Raw genomic sequence first — 19,478 nt, 5'->3', positions numbered from 1 at the left:
TAACGATGAACTGCAAACCAGTTGAAAATGGATTCAAATCATTAAATGCCAAACAAATCATATTAGAATTGGAGTGTGAGTACAAATCTCTGAGGGGAACTGATTGTCTGATAGTTTTAGGTAATATTTTCAGTTCGTCTTACCCCTGAATCCTACAAATCAATATGTTCAGCACTGCATTGTGATTATCGGTAACTGAGGAAACACTATGGTCACCCCTTTTTATTTACTGTACAAGGACTTCATTTTCAATCAAATCAAATAGTGAAATCAAAATCACTGAATCATTACATCCCTAAAAATTGCTGCTCTTACAAGCATATATTGACTGTGGAAAAGTGTTTGATAAACTGAAGCATCTTATGGTACACAATAAATCTAGTTTAAACAAACTGTATATCGACTTGGTCTGGCTGAAAGTTTGCTGCCGACAGCTTTAAATTGAAGTAGAGATGTTATATTGTTCACTTATATCAAGTGATGCCACTGTCAGCATCTTTTCATTATAAGCCCTGCTTGTTTAGGCTCAGATCCAGAACACATCGGCATTTTATGCAAACACATTTCATTTCAACACAGAGCTCAGACATTGACACAACACAACACATATGTCAGTGTTTCAAGCATGCAGAAACCCTTCGGATGTCCATCTGACCAGGAAATGACAAGTTAAGAACCTGCTTGTGCAAAACCCCCTCTCCGCTGCGGTTGCTTTCTCTGACTGCTGATGTGTACTTCAATCAAACGTTTGGAGAATCCATACAGATGGAGCGATTCAACCTACTCATTAAATCAATCATCCGTTTTGCCTCGAGGACAAAATGAGAAGCTCTTTAGGAAGATTATGGACAACAAACCGCAGTCCGCAGGCCTCTTATCCAGACGACAGGTCACAGGTAAATGCCATAAAGCCACAGAGTCTGGCGTAATCGCACTTGATGCATCGCCGTAGGAGAAATGAGAGAGAGAGAGGAAAAAACAGTCCGGGTGCAAATATTAACTAAGTATAGAGGAGGAATTTGGAGTGAATAAATGCGCATCCACTTTATTCACAAACACGCCGCATTTAAATAAGCGAGTCATCTCCGATTTAGCCATATCTGGCATCTCAGCATATACTCAAAATCACCTTTAAGCCCTTAAGACCCAGCCATACAAGCGCAATGATTACGGAAACAGCACCTTATCCCGAAAAACCTGATGAATTACATCAGATGGCACCTAAGTCAACAGATTCTCAGCAAAGAGGGCTCGCTTCCAGGTGCGCACTAATCAAAGCCGCAACACCTGTGCATAATATCCAAATACAGCACTTCATAGAGGATACGAGGCGATACGAGCGCCTGTCGCCAATACAGCTCTGGCAGTGAAAGAAAGCAACTGCGCAGTTTCCAGTCAAACCGTTCGCAGACTTCATGCATGAAAGGAGAAGTCAGATGACAGACAGGCAGGCGGAGGATAAAGGAGGAACTAGTGACAAAAAGTAATGGAAGAAATGTGTAGCCGCCACGAAAACGGTGTTTGCTAAGCGGGAAACAGTTTTAAAAGGCTTTTAAAGGGCTTCAAACTATAGAAGCAATAATAGCGGAGATGTTCATTGAGAAGTAAGGCTTCTGAAAATCAGGTTTTTGCATAGGAAGTTGAATTTGCACTGTCTGCCATGTAAAAAAAAAGCCCTGTAAAAGCCTTACGGGTGTTGATGAGAAATAAAAGAGCTACGCGGATTCAACGTAAATGAGATCAAAATGAGAGGGGATCAAAATGAATGCAACAGGAAGATAGTGGAGTGAATAGATACATAATTATGAAGGCACAAATATAAAAATATATATATATATTTGATAAATGGTACAAGGATATCTACCTCAAATGAGATGGCAACCAACCACCTGTTAGGTTTCAATGGTATCCATTTGTAAAAGCTGTCGCAATCAAAGGACCCTAAAAGTGTACAGTTAGTAATGGTGTCAGTATGCATTCTGAGTGAAAAGGCTAATATTTCTATCACTTGTAAGTCAATTCAATCATTGCATGTGTTGCTAGCATGAATGAATGTTATCTATTAACCTTAGAGATCAGTGCAGATCATTCCCCAAGTCTGATCTGATGAACAGCACGAGAGCGCAGGAAGAACTGTAAGGCTCAGGACATGTCATTTCATGCGCAGTACACTGTGGCTTTATTTTAACACAACAAATAAATCTACTATTGACTAATCAAACACTTTTAAAGGCTGCTTGCTTTAAATGTTGCAATAAATATTGATTGTTTTGCTGCAGTGTGTTAGCAAATTCGGCAAGAAAGTTGTAGTAAAGTTGATGGTGTAGTTAAAAGTTGTGTTATTTATGGGTTTAAGAAATGTAATCGTTTTAAACCATTATATTAACGATTAAATAGATTTCTATTTGCTATGCCTCTACTATAACATTAATCATATCACCATTTTAAATGTACTGTTTAAAGGGATAGTTCACCCAAAATGGATAATTCTGTCATCATTCATTCATCCTCCACTTGCTCCAGACCTGTTTGAATTTCTTTCTTCTGTTCAACACAAAGGAAAATATACTGAAGAATGATTATGAAAAATCTATTGACTTGCAAAGTAATTTTTGATCCTATTATGGATGTCGGTGTCCAACATTCTTCAAAATATCTTATTTTTTGATCAACAAAACAAGTTTATAAAACTTTAGAACCGCTTGAATGTGAGTAAATGGAGAAAGATTTTGTTTTTGGGTGAACTGTCCTTCAAGTTTTATTTTGCATATGTAATGACAATTATATTAATTACCTAAATCAAATTTATATCTGTGTATTTATTAAATTACTTTAATCAATCAGAGCACCTTAACTGTTAACAATAAAATGTTTTTCAACAAGCTGTAAAAAATGATATGCACTCACCGGCCACTTTATTAGTTATACCTGTCCAATTGCTCATTACCGCAAATTTCCAATCAGCCAATCACATGGCATCAACTCAGTGCATGTAGACATGGTCAAGACGATCTGCTGTAGTTCAAACTGAGCATCAGAATGGGGACTGAACGTGGCATGGTTGTTGGTGCCAGACGGGTTGGTCTTAGTATTTTAGAAACTGCTGATCTACTGGGATTTTCATGCACAACCATCTCTAGGGTTTACAGTGAATGGTCAGAAAAAGAGAAAATATCCAGTGAGCAGCAGTTCTGTGGGCGCAAAAGCTGATAGAAAGGCAACAGTAACTCAAATTACCATTCATTACAACCGAGAAATGGAGAATAGCATCTCTGTATGCACAACACGTCGAGGGGGGGTGGGCTACAGCGGCAGAAGACCACACAGGGTGCCACTCCTGTCAGCAAACTGGAACTGAGGGTACAATTTGCACAGGCTAACCAAAATTGGACATAAGATTGGAATTACATTGCCTGGTCTGATGAGTCTTAATTTCTGCTGCAACATTCGGATGGTGGGGTAAGAATTTGGCATCAACAACATGAAAGCATGGATCCATGCTGCCTTCTAACAACGGTTCAAGCTGCTGGTGGTGGTGTAATGGTGTGGGGGGCCCATTAGTACCAATTGAGCATTGTGTCAACGCCACAGCCTACCTGAGAATTGTTGCTGACCATGTCCATCCCTTTATGACCACAGTGTACTCATCTTCTGATGGCTACTTTCCGCAGGAAAGCGCGCCATGTCATAAAGAGTGAATCATCTGAGACTGGTTTCTTGAACATGATAATGAGTTCACTGTACTCAAATGGCCTCCACAGTCACCACTAATGCTTTCATGTCAATACGGACCAAAATCTCTGAGGAATATTTCCAGTATCTTGTTGAATCTATGCCATGAAGGATTAAGGCAGTTCTGAAGGCAAAATGGGTTGCAACCTGGCACTAGTAAGGTGTACCTAATAAAGTGGCCAGTGAGTGTATATAAATGATTTTCAAAAATAAAAGACTTGAAAAGCCAAAATTCCGTATTTTGATTATTGTTATTGTGATAATAATTTTAATGTTCATTAAAATCATGTGTTTTGAGAAGTATGGCAAGTCACTTTCAGTTTAATTGTGTAGAGGCTTTTTTTTCTTGCCTCATCTCGAATTAATGGGGAACAAAGTGTTACAATTATTCCTGCTCTCGTTTGTACTTTTTTTTTTTGCCAAACAAAGCAAAATGAAGGAAATATATACATTTCAATAAATCAGAGAGAATGTCAAGTATTCTGTTGTAAGAAAGAACAGAAGGTTTAAGAAATTACATATAACCATTAACATTCATGCCAACAATAACAACATTAATCAATTCATCTGGAAATCACAATTCATGCAGCAAACATAAGCTGTCGGAAATCACACATAAGCCTCAATCTAAGCAGCAAAACTGTGAACTTCACCAGCGTCAGGCTCCGGTCCAAACACTGGGGAACGCGAGCACCTGTGAGATGTATGCGTTTATAGAAAGAAATCTTTTGTGCAAACAAAAAGCTTTTCAGTTTGTGAGAAACAGCGGTTCATGTCAGGCAGTCTTTCTGCCTCCAGAACTCTGTCAATCACAGGCGAGATGTTCTGAGGGTTTGAGGCCAACCTAAATTTGACTCTATTTAGGTTAGAAAAACTCCATCTGAAAGTCAAACGCAAGGTGACATTGTTATTCTGAAAATCCCGTTTAGATTTAATGAGTGCTCGGTCTGTTTTGCAAACTGTACTTAAGGGCAGAATAGAGAAAGAGAGAGAGAAAGTCATTTGCTTTTCCTCACAAACAATAGATTGGAGGGGCATTGAAAGCAGAATGAATCAGAGGTGTGTGCAGATAGGCAATAAACAGTGTCCTCACACACAAAGGCTCTTATTCATTTTTCCAGCAGATCTGGACGCCGTTTTCTTTCCCGTTTTTTCTTTTTTTTTATTTCAGCGTCCGGAGCCGGTAATTCCCTTGGCAGGCTGTGATTTAGCACGGCCTCCCTCATCAACCCCCCTGTGAGCGGCTCCTGCTCCTTGTTCTCCTCCATCCAACTCCTGCTCCATCTCTCCGCTCCGCTAAAGGTTAAAAACTAATGCACGGAAGGAATAATGAATGCCTATGGCTTCAAAGGGCAAGACAACATATTCTTATGACAGGGTTTCTCACAAGAGTTTATTATCGCCTTATTGATTTACATATGCACTTTGTGTGGGGGACCTTTCAAAGGCTGCCTCTGGTATGCCCATCATCTGCTGGAAAAATAAAAAAGCCTTTGTGTGCGGGAAACAAAATACCGGGTTGAAAATGAGAGAAGAACTAATTGTGAGATTTCTGTCCTCCGGGCTGGCACATGAACAAAAGCACACTGACACATCACACTGCCGCTGACAGCCGGTACAAGTTCACAGTTTGTTATCCTGAAGTTGACAGAGAGAGAGGAATGCAGAAATGTTAGCAATGCTAAAAAGCAACGCTATCTAACTGGAGCTATTTGCCAGGGCACCTGCTTTGCGCTAATGAGACGGTGATTTCACATTTTCCAGCCTTCAAAAGAAAGACATTTTTTATAGCCTTGTTCCTGATAATTAGTATGGGTAAAACATGCACATCTATCTCACCTTTAGACCCAATGCGAGCCATTACGTCTGAGATGATTTATTTAGCTCTTTTCCCTCTCCGCATAACGTCATGTATTTGCTGCTTTTGATTTCACGTCCTCGCATATCACACATTCTTTTAGTCCTATTAGTCGTGTTAGAAATATTCAGCGCTGCAGGACAAATTCGCTTTGAAAAATTGATCCGCTAATTAATTTATTAGCTAGATTACTTTGTGGAGGGAAAGTTTTGTTCAAGGTATTTCAGTGTATTTAAAATCGCCGTCAATCTTGCCTAGTTTCTATGCATATCATGGCAGGATTTTTTGCGTATACATTTTTGGCTGATTACCAAATGATTGAGAACAGCAGTGGAACAGGGCATGTGCCGTTTCTGCATGTTAAAGAGCCAATTTAGGTTCCTGGATCAGGCCAAGTATATCAGATTATGGTTGTTCGCTGCATTTGGGAGCAAATTGTGCCGTTTAAATTGCCTTCAGCACATATTTTGGGGGTGTATTTGCCCTGTTACACAATTATGGAAGCTGACAGCTAAGGCCACGGTGCTATAATACTAATATAAATATGCTGTGATAAAAATATGAGCAGGCTATAATGCTGTTAATCATTTTCATTCCCTCTTGATGTTAAATGTTTAGTTGGTGTAGGATTTACAGATAAACGGTTGTCACTTGGACATTTTATTGATGAAATATAAAGAATTAAATAAATAATTAAATCTATTTAAATTTAATTACTTATGTTTATTTAGATTTTTTAAAACATTAATTTAAATGACGAGATGAGCTGAATAAATACTTTACCTTTAATTACAATGCATTTGGACAGTATTCATAGCGCTTCACTTGTTCCACATTTTTTATGTTACAGCCTTATTCCAAAATGGATTAAATTCATTGATTTCCTCAAAATTCTACACACAATACTCTATAATGACAATGTGAAATAAGATTTTTTGAAATTGTTGCAAATTTATTAAAAATAAAAAACTCACATGTACAGAAGTATTCACAGCCTTTGCTCAATACTTTGATGATGCACCTTTGGCAGCAATTACAGCCTCAAGTCTTCTTGAATATGATGCCACAATCTTGGCACACCTGTCCTTGAAAATTTTTGCCTATTCCACTTTGCAGAACCTCTCAAGCTCTATCAGGTTGGATGGGAAGCGACAGTGTACTGTCAATTTCAGATCTCTCCAAAGATGTTCAACTGGATTTAGGTCTGGGCTCTGGCTGCGCCACTCAAAGACATTCACAGAGTTGTTGTGAAGCCAATCCATTGATATTATGGTGGTGTACTTTAGGTCATTGTCCTGCTGGAAGATGAACCTTCGCCTCAGTCTGAGGTCAAGATCACTCTGAAGCAGGTTTTCATTCAGGATGTCTCTGTACATTCCTGCATTCATCTTTCCCTCTATCCTGACTAGTCTTCTAGTTCCTGTTGTTGAAAAACATCTCTACAGCATAATACTGCCACCACCATGCTTCACTGTAGGGATAGTATTAGCCTGGGGAAGAGCGGTGCTTGGTTTTCTCTAAACTTAACATCTGGCATTCAGTCCAAAGAGTTCAATTTTAGCCTCATCAGACCAGAGAATTTTGTTTCTTATGGTCTGAGAGTCCTTCAGATGCCTTTTGGCAAATTCCAGGCGGTGAGTGGCTTCTGTCTGGCCACTCTACCATACAGGCCTGATTGGTGGATTGCTGCACAGGTGGTTGCCCTTCTGTAAGGTTCACCTCTCTCCACAGAAGAACGCTGGAGCTCAGACAGAGTGACCATCGGGTTATTGATCACCTCCCTGACTAAGGCCCTTCTGCCTCGATCACTCAATCACTCAGCTTAGATGGCCGGCCAGCTCTAGGATAAGTCCTGGTGGTTCCAAACATCTTCCAGTTACAGATGATGGAGGCCACTGTGCTCATTGGAACTTTCAGAGCAGCAGAAATTTTTCTGTAACCTTCCCCAGCCTTGTGCCTCAAGACAATCCTGTCTCTGTGGTCTACAGACAATTCCTTTGTCTTCATGCTTGGTTTGTGCTTTGACATGCACAGTCAACCCTGGGCCCTTATATAGACAGATGTATGCCTTTTTAAATCATGTCCAATGAACTGAATTGACCACAGGTGAACTCCAATGAAGCTGCTGAAACATCTCAAGAATGATCAGTAGAAACAAAGTACCTGAGCTCAATTTAGAGCTTCACGGCAAAGGCTGTGGATACTTCTGTACATGTGATTTTTTAGGGATTTATTTTACATAAATTTGCAACAATTTCAAAAAATCATTTTTCACATTGTCATTATGGGGTATGGTGTGTAGAATGTTGAGGAAATAAATAAATTTAATCCATTTTGGAATAAGGCTGTAACATAAAAAAATGTAGAAAAAGTGAAGCGCTATGAATACTTTCCAGATGCACTGTATATTAGTGGATTTTATCAGCTGCTCACTCTCCAACATTAACCTTTGATCTGCTATAAACTATAACAAAAAACAACTAGGCTAGCATCTAAAAGCATCAACTCTCTGTCAGGGAAGGCGGTGAATGCATTAGATGGACAGAATAGAGAGACAGTGAGAGATGGTGGTGAACAGGGTACTTACAGCAATGCTGTGTCCGAAGCCAGAGCCAGGCTGGGGGCTAGCAGCGCTAATGTAGTTGCCCACGCCGGAGTCCTGGCTGGTGGGGCCGTACAGGTCAGCCACTGGCCCGGGGCTGCTGGCTCCAGGAAAGGCTCCAGGCCGGGGCGGGTTGGTGCCTGCCGAGGAAGCGGCCGTGCCAACAGTAATGTGAGGAGGGTTTGCTAGTGTGTAGCATGACTAACAAGCTTAGCACTAGCATGCACTATAAGCACAATATGGAGTTATGTGTGTATGTCTATACTGCTTGGGGTGTTTTGAGAACAGTGGTGTAATTTTTTCATCCAAAAGGGATCCAAACAATCTTCTGCACATAGATATACACATAGAGTACCAGCCCAAAGTTTGGGATCAGACATTTTTAAAATAATCCTATTCTGCTCAGCAAAGTTGCATTTATTTGACCAAAAATACAATGAGAAATGAAATATTATTACAATTTAAAATAATTGAATGTTGTTCATTTTATTTATTCCTCTAACTTGAAGTTGAATTTCCAGCATCGTTACTCCAATCTCTCATATCACATGTTCCTTCAGAACTCATACTAATACAATGATCTGTTGTTTAAGATTCGTTGATTATTATTATCAGTGTTGAAAACTGTTGGGTTACTTCATATTTTTTGTGTAAGCTGCCCTATCATTCAAAAGCACCATTAAAAATTTATTAATTTTAGCTAAAGATATTTATAACATAAATATATAATTAATAAATGGTAACTATTGTGTTATTTTAATTGTTATCTTTTTATCAAAAACTGCTAAAAAGGAAAGAGTACCATTTGCTATGTTTCCATCCTGAAATGCTAATTAAATTTATGTGTAAAACTGGAAAATCGCATAAAAGACGTGTGAATAAACCAACGTTTCCATCCAATTTGTCAAAGAGAACCGAATCGTCACTCGTGATTAACTGGCGCCAAATATCAACAGTAAAAAAACGGAAAATGCTGCAGTAGGAGAAGCTGCGTCAATATTGTCTTTATTTAATAAATTACTTGTGCCTCAGAGGACAAACACTGAAATGCAAGAATGTATAGTGAAATGCAAGAATGTATTTAGAAACGCAGAGCTCAGACGCTCTTGACAGTTCTAGGGGTAATTAATAATATAATAGCACTAATACTGAAATGGTTAAGGTGTTTTAGAATGACCAAAACAACATTTCAGATGTTTTACAATGTTCTCAGCCTGCTGTTTGTCCATTCACACATTTTTATTACAACAGGATCTCTCATAACGAAATCACATGACCTTTTTTAATGCGCATTCTGGAATTTGTTGGGTAAAAGTGTTTCCATTATAGTTTATGCGCAGCTTTTCTTATCGAATAAAACGTTTATCCTACTCAGCTATACATATATGTATTTTATGTGCATTTTCAAAATTGATGCGCATCTTGGCGTCTCTAAATGGACATTAAAATAGGTAGATGGAAACACAGCTCGTGATATACAAGTACCACTAATAATTGATCATAATAGAACAGCAAATCATCATAATATGATTTCTGAAGTATCATGTGACATTTAAGACTAGTGTGGTCACAGTAGGATTCATTTAAAAACCAGTAACACTTTATTTTGATGGTCTATTTGAGTATTAGTAGACTGTCTGCTTAATATCTGTTAATACTGCTCCTTCAACAGACATTTAACTGACTATAAGAAACTTTGCAAGTATGTCAACTTACACTAACCATAACCCCAACCTAACAGTCTACTTATAATCGAATGAGAATTTGTTGCAATGTAATATAATTCAACAAATGGATCATCAAAATAAAGTGTGACCAAAAAATCTTACTGATCCCAAACCTTTGACTAATAGTATACACTGCACAATATAATCAGCTCTACTTCAAGCAGCAACACATCTCCTCCATGCATGCAGATGAAAAAAAACACATGAGTGGTCAGGCGCATCTCGCATGTTAGAAGGTTTTAGGCCAGAACTAAGAGCAGGACTGCTGTGTGTGCTGGAGATCTGCCTGATTTTCCTTCTCCTCTGAGGGCGTCAGTAATGTTTAAAAGTGCGAGTGAGAATGAATCTCTTCCTTGCAGGTTTCTTTCATTATCATAACCTCACCCTCTCTGCGCTCCTGTACACTCCCTTTCCCCCAATCTCATATCAGACGCCCGTCCTCCTTCAAATTTGACTGCCGCTTCTCCAGTCCCGCACTGAAAATTGCTCAGGGGATTTTGCCACAACACCCCCTATCTAATCAACACCTGTCATTGGGAAAGTGGTCTCTCTCTCTCTTATTTTTTTCTTCTTAAATGTATATGGTGGTGATTATCTGGCAGTTAGCGTCAGGGGGCTATCAGGCCTGGAAAGCGGGAAATTGCTGAGGGTGTCTTGGGTAAAATGCACTGAAGACTGAATCATGGAGTTTCCTCTCCACTGCGAGAGCGGCTACACTTCCGCTGAAGCTACATTTGAAAGCAGAAAGCGTTGAAGATGAAGGCTGAGAGCTCAAATTAAAGGCCCGCCAAATGCAGAGTGCAAATGGAAACCGGCTTTTGGCAGGTTAAGAATATGTGATTTGCATATACAGTAGTTAATTGACTTAATAGTTGTGTGACAGATTTTTCTGATATGCTTTCTTTACAATAAAAGTTCTAAAAAATGCAAAGAAGAAATGACTTGTCATGTTTTTATGATGGAGTTTCACCAAAGGACTTAAAATGATACTAGTGCTCTGTCTGTTGAGTTATACTTTGTCCTTTTCAGGAAATGTATATTTAACTGATATATTTAAGTCTATCTATATACACAGAAGCAACAAAATGAAGAGAACACTTGAAAAAACAGAATATTAATATTTGCTAGTCCCATAATTTCACATTTCAAAGAAAAATGTTGTCATTTAGGGCGACACAGTGGCTCAGTAGTTAGCACTACTCAGTTTGGTATATTTAGCTTTGGCCCACCACCTTCAATCAAGTTAAAAAAGTTTGGGCAGACCTGGTTTAGATTAAAGAATCTATTATTTACTTTTTCTCTCAGTCTCACTGCTGTGCGCACTGTCAGCTGTAAAGCGAGTGGAAAGTAGTCTTTAATAAAAAGTAGACTTTTTGGGTCTGCAAAGCTAGTGAGACTGTCTGTGTGAGTGCTGACAGGTCTTGTGCACAGAACGAATCTAGTAAACGAAAGAATTTCCAATACTTAATCGATCGCGGATGTTTGGTTATATTGGGTGGATACAAAAAAGTGTAAAAGTTAATGTTAGTAATAGTGAAAAAAAATGTGTCACTAAATATACTTGGGCGGCCGTTAATATACCTGGGTGGTCCGCCCAAGTAAAGCGTGGGAAGCACTGTGATATATAAAATATAAAAATAATACATTACTTATGATGAACTAAGTGTACCAAGTTTAAGCACTAAAAAAATACATTAAATAACAATAGAAATAAAGTTCTTTTTAAAAGCTCATAAACATTTTAAAAATAATAAAAAACTGACTAAATGTCAAACATTAATAAAATAAACACTAAAATACTGCTAGTTCATAATATTAATAAAAATGTTAGATTATATTAAAATATATATTGACATGGCAGATATGACAACCCTGGCCTCGAACCTCAGAACAGAAATAGTAATCCACTAAGCAGAAAAACTGACAAATGTGAAAGGAGCAAAAAGAAAGGCTTGGAGGGGGGTTTGGAGGAAATTACAATTAGCCTAATTATATCAGAGCTCTTGAGCCATGGATGCTGTCATCTGCAGATGACCCTTCCGTTCCATCGCTGTTGAGAGGCAAATTAAGGAAAATAAAAACAAATGCACAGATTAAATGAAATGAACGCTCTTAGAAACTTTGAGGCCCCTTGCTGTGCCACGCTCATTTTTCTCCTACGCGCGGCCCTCTATGACACTTCCATTAATAAGCGAATATTAAATCAAGTTCCTCCACAGGCTGAGGCCTTCAGATCGGCGCCCATTGAAGGGGAGTCTATTACTGCAGCAGCCTCCAAAAAAAAAAAAAAAAAACCCAGGAGGGTAAAAGATATCTGTGTGAATGGAATATTAGCCTGCAGGGCTCATGTAAGAGAGCAAATATGTTAGATAGGGGGCAATATGCCACCGTGAGTAAACTCACACAATCCGTCTGCTTTTCACACAAATAAGAACACAGACAACAGGAGAGGTGAGCCGCTCTACAGTCACAGCTCACACTTCTAAATGTCAGCGAATCAAAATAGCGTCATCTACTTCGACGGATGATGGGGAAGTGTGTGTTTACAACGCTAGATCTGACGGGAAGGGGAAATGGCTGTTGCTAGGAGCCTAGAACCCTGTAATGTAACCTGTAGCAAGTCACAACAGTTTGAACAAATGACTATGCCATTAAGTGATAATGGTGTAAATTATTTTAGCAAATGGATTTGTCAGTTTTAAAGTAATTTTTGTTTTGAATTAAAAAAATAAATCCTTTAAAGGGAGAATATATTTACTTAGAAAGCAAATTGGTAAAAATAGGATTATTTTAATAATAGTGGCTATGACTATTTGCAGGGAATGTATCCTCAATATTGATTTGCAATAATACTTAATTCTGGGTACTTCAGTATACTGTGAATAATTCTTTCTCATCTAAACTAACATAAACATATCTTCTGTAAAAAAAGTATCTTTTAATCACGGTACTGTATTAACTAATGTGTTACTGGTCACACTTTACAATACGGTTTCATCAGTTAATGATCATTTCCGAATGACTCTGAGACACTGAAGTAGCGTAATGGCAAAAGCTTTAAACACAAGAATAAATAATATTTTAAACATGAAAAACAAATCAAAATATTATTTTAAGACCTTTTATATTTGCCCAAATAGTTGCAGTCTTAGTTAACTTTTCCGTTTTAACAGGTTCAACTATGGTAAAATAAATGAAAACATAAATTAAATAACATATAACGTGCGTCACGTTCTGGATAAACAAGATCAGATCATGGTGATCCCATGAGGTTAAATGTGTTATAATTTTAACGTATTCCTGAATAAAAATGAAACAACTTCTCTCGCCAGCGCACTGTGTTTGTTTGTGGGCGTGCACGAGTTCAGGCATTGTTTGTATTAATGGTGGACACGGGAAGAGCAGGCGTGAAGTGTGCTCTGCTGGGAGAATTCTATAGATTACCTAGCGAGACAACATTTGTTTTCAAAATGAGTTGGATAGTGAACCTTACAAGCTTTATGCAGGTGTGTCTCTCATGTATATCTCTCATGTATTTGTGATGTTTCCACTGTTTTTTCTGACCACAGTTTACAAGGAGCGCGCGTCTCACATGGACAATTGTAATGGCAAAGCCTTGTGGGCGTGGCCGCATAAAAACTAATGAGCTTAGACTGAAAAACTAGACATAGTGTTGGTTTCATACTGATTACTTTATTAAGCAATGTTTGTTTTCAACATTCACTGCATTTAAAAGTAGACACTTCAAGCTTTCTATAGACATATGTCTTCGGCCTGTGTGTTTTGTTTTCACTGAGTTTCAGTGCATTTTACTGACGCATTTCTGAAAACAGTTCACGGAGAGAGAAAAGAAAGAATGCCTACACTGTTTATTTTCCTTATTTTGCAAAAGCACATACTGTTGTTGTTATTGTGAGTGTACACAAAAAGTAGACACCTAACAGATTCGATTGATGTATTGCTCTTATCTGTAAAGTGTAATTTAAGTTATTTTTGGCATTATCAGGACAAGGCGCCTCAAACCGCATATTCACGGTCTTCGACCCCTGAGGGTTAATACATTTACTAACATGAACTAATTCTGAACTATACTTATACAGCATTTATTTATCACAATTCATCATTCACTAATGCATTATTAACATCCAAGTTCATGCTTGTTAACATTATTAATGCACTGTGAGTTAACGTTAACTAACATGATCAAATACTTTAATAAATGTATTGCTCATTATTAGTTCATATTAGTAAATGCATTATCCAACATCAACTAATACAATCTTATAGTAAAGTGTTACCATGTTACCTATCGTACCAACTTATGTCTTTGCAATTTAATTAGTTCGAACAATATTTTACTCTGAACATTTTTATACAACAATGTACAGTTCTCTTTCTTATCACATCTATTAAAATGTTTTTTATTTGTGGCTTATGTCAATATTGTGGTAATACTGCATATTATTATATTACGCGATTATCACATAAAGAACATTTTGTTCCATCTAATTCCTAAATTATAGACATTTAAAATATGATTTATATCAGGGATTCTCAACCGGTGGGCCTAGCTTAAAATCAACTCTCAATATTATGCTATAATTCTATTCTTTATTAATATGCTATATTAAAATAATCAGTAAAAAGTAATGTTCTCTGATTGATTACTTCAAACACTGCGCAGCTTCATGATCACGTTCTGGTAGAGCTGTTCACTGTTCCTGTCCGCTGCAAACTTAACCGTCATCAGATCGACGCGTTTCAAGAGATTTAGGGTGTTTTACTGTATTTTACATTTGTCTGTATGATTTTGAACAGTATATTTAATAGTAGATATTTAGGCAGTTCAGTTTAAAGCAAAAGCTGGTCTTTTCCAATCTCCCTGATGACCTGTGGTTCTCTTTGAATCTGTGTATGTAAAAAAAAAAATTATAAAAAGTTATTTATTTATATATATATATATATATATATATATATATATATATATATATATATATATATATATATATATATATATATATAAGGTTTTAGTTTTTATATAAAATTAAATTTAAATAAAATTAAATATTTATAAATATATAAATTTATTTATAAAACCTTATAAATAAAGGTTTAAATGAGCATTTCATACAAACATTTTATAGAAAATGTCAGACAGGTGGGCCTTCCAAAGTTGATCGAAGAAAGAAGTGGGCCCTGAAGTGAAAAAGGTTGAGAACCCCTGTTTATATGGTTGTAAAGTATTATTTATATGCCTCATACGATTTATAGACATTTAAAAATTTATACTAATAATAATAATAATAACAAACAAAAACCAAACTAAAAACAAAACACAATTAAAAATAAGATGTTTTTATTATTTTTAATTTAACTGGATAAAATAATTCAGTACCTTGAATTTAGCTATAAATAAATGCAGCAACTATAAGCATAAATGCCTCTTAAAGCAACAGGAGGCCAAACAAACAATGCCATGTCCCAGGTCGTCCTCAATGTTAAAACATTCTTGTTCTCATACTGATCTGGATCAAGGCAAATCAGCGTTCCCCTTGTCGTGAATGAAACGCTTCTAAAATAAGAAGGGGAAAGCAGCACACTGTAAGTGACAGCCCTGGTTAGCATCACGTCCTGAGCTATGACTGTCTTCTGTATTCCCTATAGACGGGCGCTAATAAGACATGTTGATTCGCTGTCTTTTATATCTCCAGAAGCCATCAATGGGGATGTGCTCATTAACAGAACAGGAAATTGTTTTTGTAGCTCAATACTGCTGCGAAACTAATTCATGCACATTACCAGCTATTATGGATTTATTTCAAAAACCAATGTCTTTCTAAAAGTGTGCCATCATTTAAAGATCAACTGTCATTTAAAGAAAGAAGCTTGAATGTACTGCTCAGAATGGAGAAAGAAATGCAGAGAGCATTATAATCTCCATCAGCATTCCTTGGCATCTCCTAACTGGGATCTGAACCAGAAACAGTCTGCTCGCTGGCGTTGATGCCTAATACACACATGCCTCAATGTCTGGAAGATAGTTTATTAGTCATTATCATGGCTCTTGACGGCACTTATTTTTCTTTTTTGCTAAAACGTGTCTTGTTTATTGCCAAGACTGCCTTCCTTTGAACTACAGGCTACTGAATATAAAGTGGAACACTACTGTTTTCAAGAGGGCCGAATGTCAATTCAGTGGTGCACTACCATGAAAAATTGCATTGCAAAATACAACAAGGCTTAGGAAAATACGCTTGGGAATAGCAAAAATTTCCCTTTAAATGCGCTGTCAAAACAAGACAGCCATGCTACACACTGCTCTCGTTTTTACTCGTTATTTTATGCAGCTGTATATACATTTGCCAAAAAATGTATTTGAACACTAATGCCAAATTTAAAATGCTGAACTTACTTGCATGAAGACAAATATCAATTCAAGTGTTCTCTGCAATCAAACGAAGCTGCAGATTGTATTTCTTCCAGATGTGAAATTTATTTGAAAACCAGACACTGTTCAAAATTAGGGATGCAGTTTTAGAACCAGCTAAACCATCGACAGCTTTAATCCAAAAAACACCACACAGCACAGTGCTCCAGCCTCCAGCCTTAGCCACTACGCAGTCTGAAGCAGCTTTCACATCGGATGTGGAAAGAGCTGTGTTATGAAACCTATTCATTTCAATTGCCTGTGCCAAGAAATGTAGACTTCTTGCTGCATTGACCAAATAGCAGCTTTATGAGCATTGCTGACTAGCTACTATAGTCATACTTCAAAATATCTCAATATTCCACTATTACTCTGGATATATCCCTTTCATGTACACATCCGTATCTATGCATTATACTTATACTAATCATATACATATACTTATCAACAAGCTGACAGCACATTTTTCTGTAGTACTTGTTCATGCTGCTTGATTTAGTGCTATTGTGCTGTTGAAATGATGCCTCTCGACTCGTTTAGTCAATAAAATTTTGTTATTTCGTTGTCTTTTTCTTTTTAAATCAGTGTACTTTAAGTTACTAAGTTAAAGTTTAAAAATCGTACAAAATTACTTTATATTATTAACACTAGCATACCAAGGGAGTCATTTTGACTGTTTTTAATTTTTGCAATTTAATAACTTTGTTGAACTAAACCCACATATTTATAATATCCCGACTTTTCCAAAATATGTGTATTCCTTTATAACAGATAATGCTATTTTATTAAAATTACAAAAAAAATTAAAAAACCGTTTCAGTGTCTGCTACCTTTCCCTGTTCTTTTGAAAAAGTATGCCTCTGTTGCCAAGCAACTTCCAAGCAAAACACAACTTTACTTCAGATATGTCTTTCTAAACAGCATATTTCACGGTGCTGCAAAAAAACCTTCTCTCCTGCTTGTGAAAGTGAAATTAATGTGCAGACATTCATGGGTGGACTAGCCTAACTATAGGCTGTATTACCAAAAATATCCCATTTTTGGGGTGATAAATTAATGACGACAGACATCCAAAGCTCAATATAAGCTTTAAATGTAAATACGATGTGACAATATGATGCCTTATATGAGAAGGGCTAGAATGACCACTATGGTAATTCTAGTAGTTATAGAATTCTGGTATTCCAGTGTTAATAAATTAACAATTATTACAAAGCATTTTCGGCTTTGGACCAAATGCATTCAAAATTTTTGGTTTTGGGTAAGAATTTTAATCTCGAAGCATCCCTATCCAAAGAGTTTGTTCTCAACTTTGATCATTTAAAACCTCACAAACATAGTTCTGCATGTGACAAGAGAGCTCCTTTATAGTAAATTCCACTTGGATTGCTATTTTTTTATGCATTGCAATGACATGCATTTGTTTTAAAAGGCTATCTTGTGTTTGTTTACAGGTCGATGTTATCAAAACAATCCCTGTTAACATGGATTCATCAAAATGACTAAAAGTGCTGTATTATGCATGCCCGTTCGGTAGTTGGCGATGTCCAGAATTTTTATTTCAGTGCATTTCTAATTTTCAGGCCCTCAAAATGCTGCTGTTGTGTGAATTAATCACCAAAAACATAAAAGGTTTTCTGTTTTTAGTTGTAAACCATGTCACATAAACATACCCATAAAGTGATCGCTTAAAAAAGGTGATTATTCTGTCATCATGTACTAATTTTTAAATGTGTATGGCATGTTCTCCAGTTTTCTTCAGAACACAAAAGAAGCCCCTTCTCTCCCCAAAACATATATTATATTGTATGTTCTTTTGTGGTCCAAATCACTCTGTTTGGAATGACATGAGGGTAAATAAAGAATGACGGAATTTCTATTTTCCACAGATCTATCCCTTAAGTGTCCAAACACATTTCGAACCAAAGGATGCACACAGCACAAAAAAAGGGGATGCATTAACAATTTATCTCAATATGTGATATTGCATCCAACTAAGCGATACAATCAACTTCCAACAAATGGCTTGTCATTTTATACTGGTGTACATGAAGTAGGATGTTTGGATATCATTTTTCACATGCCAGCAGGCTGACAGTAGAGCCGATGGGTGTGTAATACATATATACGTGCATGAATATGAACTGGAAAAGATATGAACCGGCAGGCATGAACGCATACGTGGCATCTCCTGGTTTAATTGCTCTGACGCAGCTCTATTTTCACACCACGTATACATCAAGTGGCCAAGTATATACACTCACACATATATGCACACTCCCTCAAAATGACTATTCAACTAGGGCTGCAAGACACTGGAGAAAACCGACATTACACGATTTAGTTTTTCTGCATTTTCTACTATTCGGAAAGAAATTTCAGATTGAAGGAGCTGAGTCATTCCCCTACAGAGGTATCTCCCCTTCTGTAGGGGAGTGCATCTGGATAAAATATAATAATCAAATGATAAGCATAGATACATATATTAGAGGAATGACAAAAATGACATTGGCAGTCATCAGGGGAGTCTTAACAGTATTCACCCAGCAGGCACAACACCATAGGACGTTAATATTACGTTAGGTTTAGGTTGTGACATCAGATGACCAAAATTTAAATTCTAGCCAGCATCTTAGGACAACATTATTTTGACGTCCAATAAAGACATCAAATGTTGTTGATATTTAGTTGATTTTAGGTTGTGTTGGAAAGGGACCAAAATTCAACGTCAAGCCAAAATCTTAAACCAACATCATATTGATGTCAAATTCTGGCATTTATTCATCAGGTCTGACAACCAAAATCCAACATCTGATAGACACCATAGTGCTAAAATCCACACAACGTCAAGCTGTAACATCATTAAACATTGATATTTAGTTGATTTTAGGTTGGACGTTGGGTTCTGTTGTCAACCCAATTTTCATTTCTAAGCAAAATGCAACTTCACCACAACGTTGGCATACAATGTCAATCTGCCATCATGTTGACGTCCTGTGCGTCCAGGTACAGAAATTGAATAATCAATTACAAAATTACACTGTATGGTCTTTATCATTATTACTGTATCAATTTCTTGTGCCTGAATGCTTTAAAGGAACACTCCACTTAAAAAAAAAAAAATCAGTTAAA

At 37.0% G+C, this 19,478-nt stretch overlaps 1 protein-coding gene across 9 annotated transcripts in view; it reads right to left on the bottom strand.

The window, feature by feature from the left end:
• msi2b (musashi RNA-binding protein 2b) overlaps positions 1-19,478 on the bottom strand; it is a 381,615-nt gene that overhangs the window by 5,827 nt on the left and 356,310 nt on the right. For 8 of the 9 annotated variants that reach the window (XM_056474347.1, XM_056474345.1, XM_056474352.1 and 5 more), the window contains 2 exons: positions 8,178-8,332; positions 1,865-1,941 (listed from right to left, as the gene is read on the bottom strand). In XM_056474347.1, the coding sequence (XP_056330322.1) occupies positions 1,900-1,941; positions 8,178-8,332 (197 nt within the window). In that variant the 3' untranslated portion in view covers positions 1,865-1,899. The remainder of the gene's footprint in view (positions 1-1,864; positions 1,942-8,177; positions 8,333-19,478) is intronic. The other variant, XM_056474348.1, reaches the window with a different exon arrangement.

The sequence above is a fragment of the Danio aesculapii genome, chromosome 15 (assembly GCF_903798145.1).
Source record: "Danio aesculapii chromosome 15, fDanAes4.1, whole genome shotgun sequence".
Lineage (NCBI taxonomy): Eukaryota > Metazoa > Chordata > Actinopteri > Cypriniformes > Danionidae > Danio > Danio aesculapii.
This window is presented reverse-complemented; position numbering and strand designations above follow the sequence as displayed.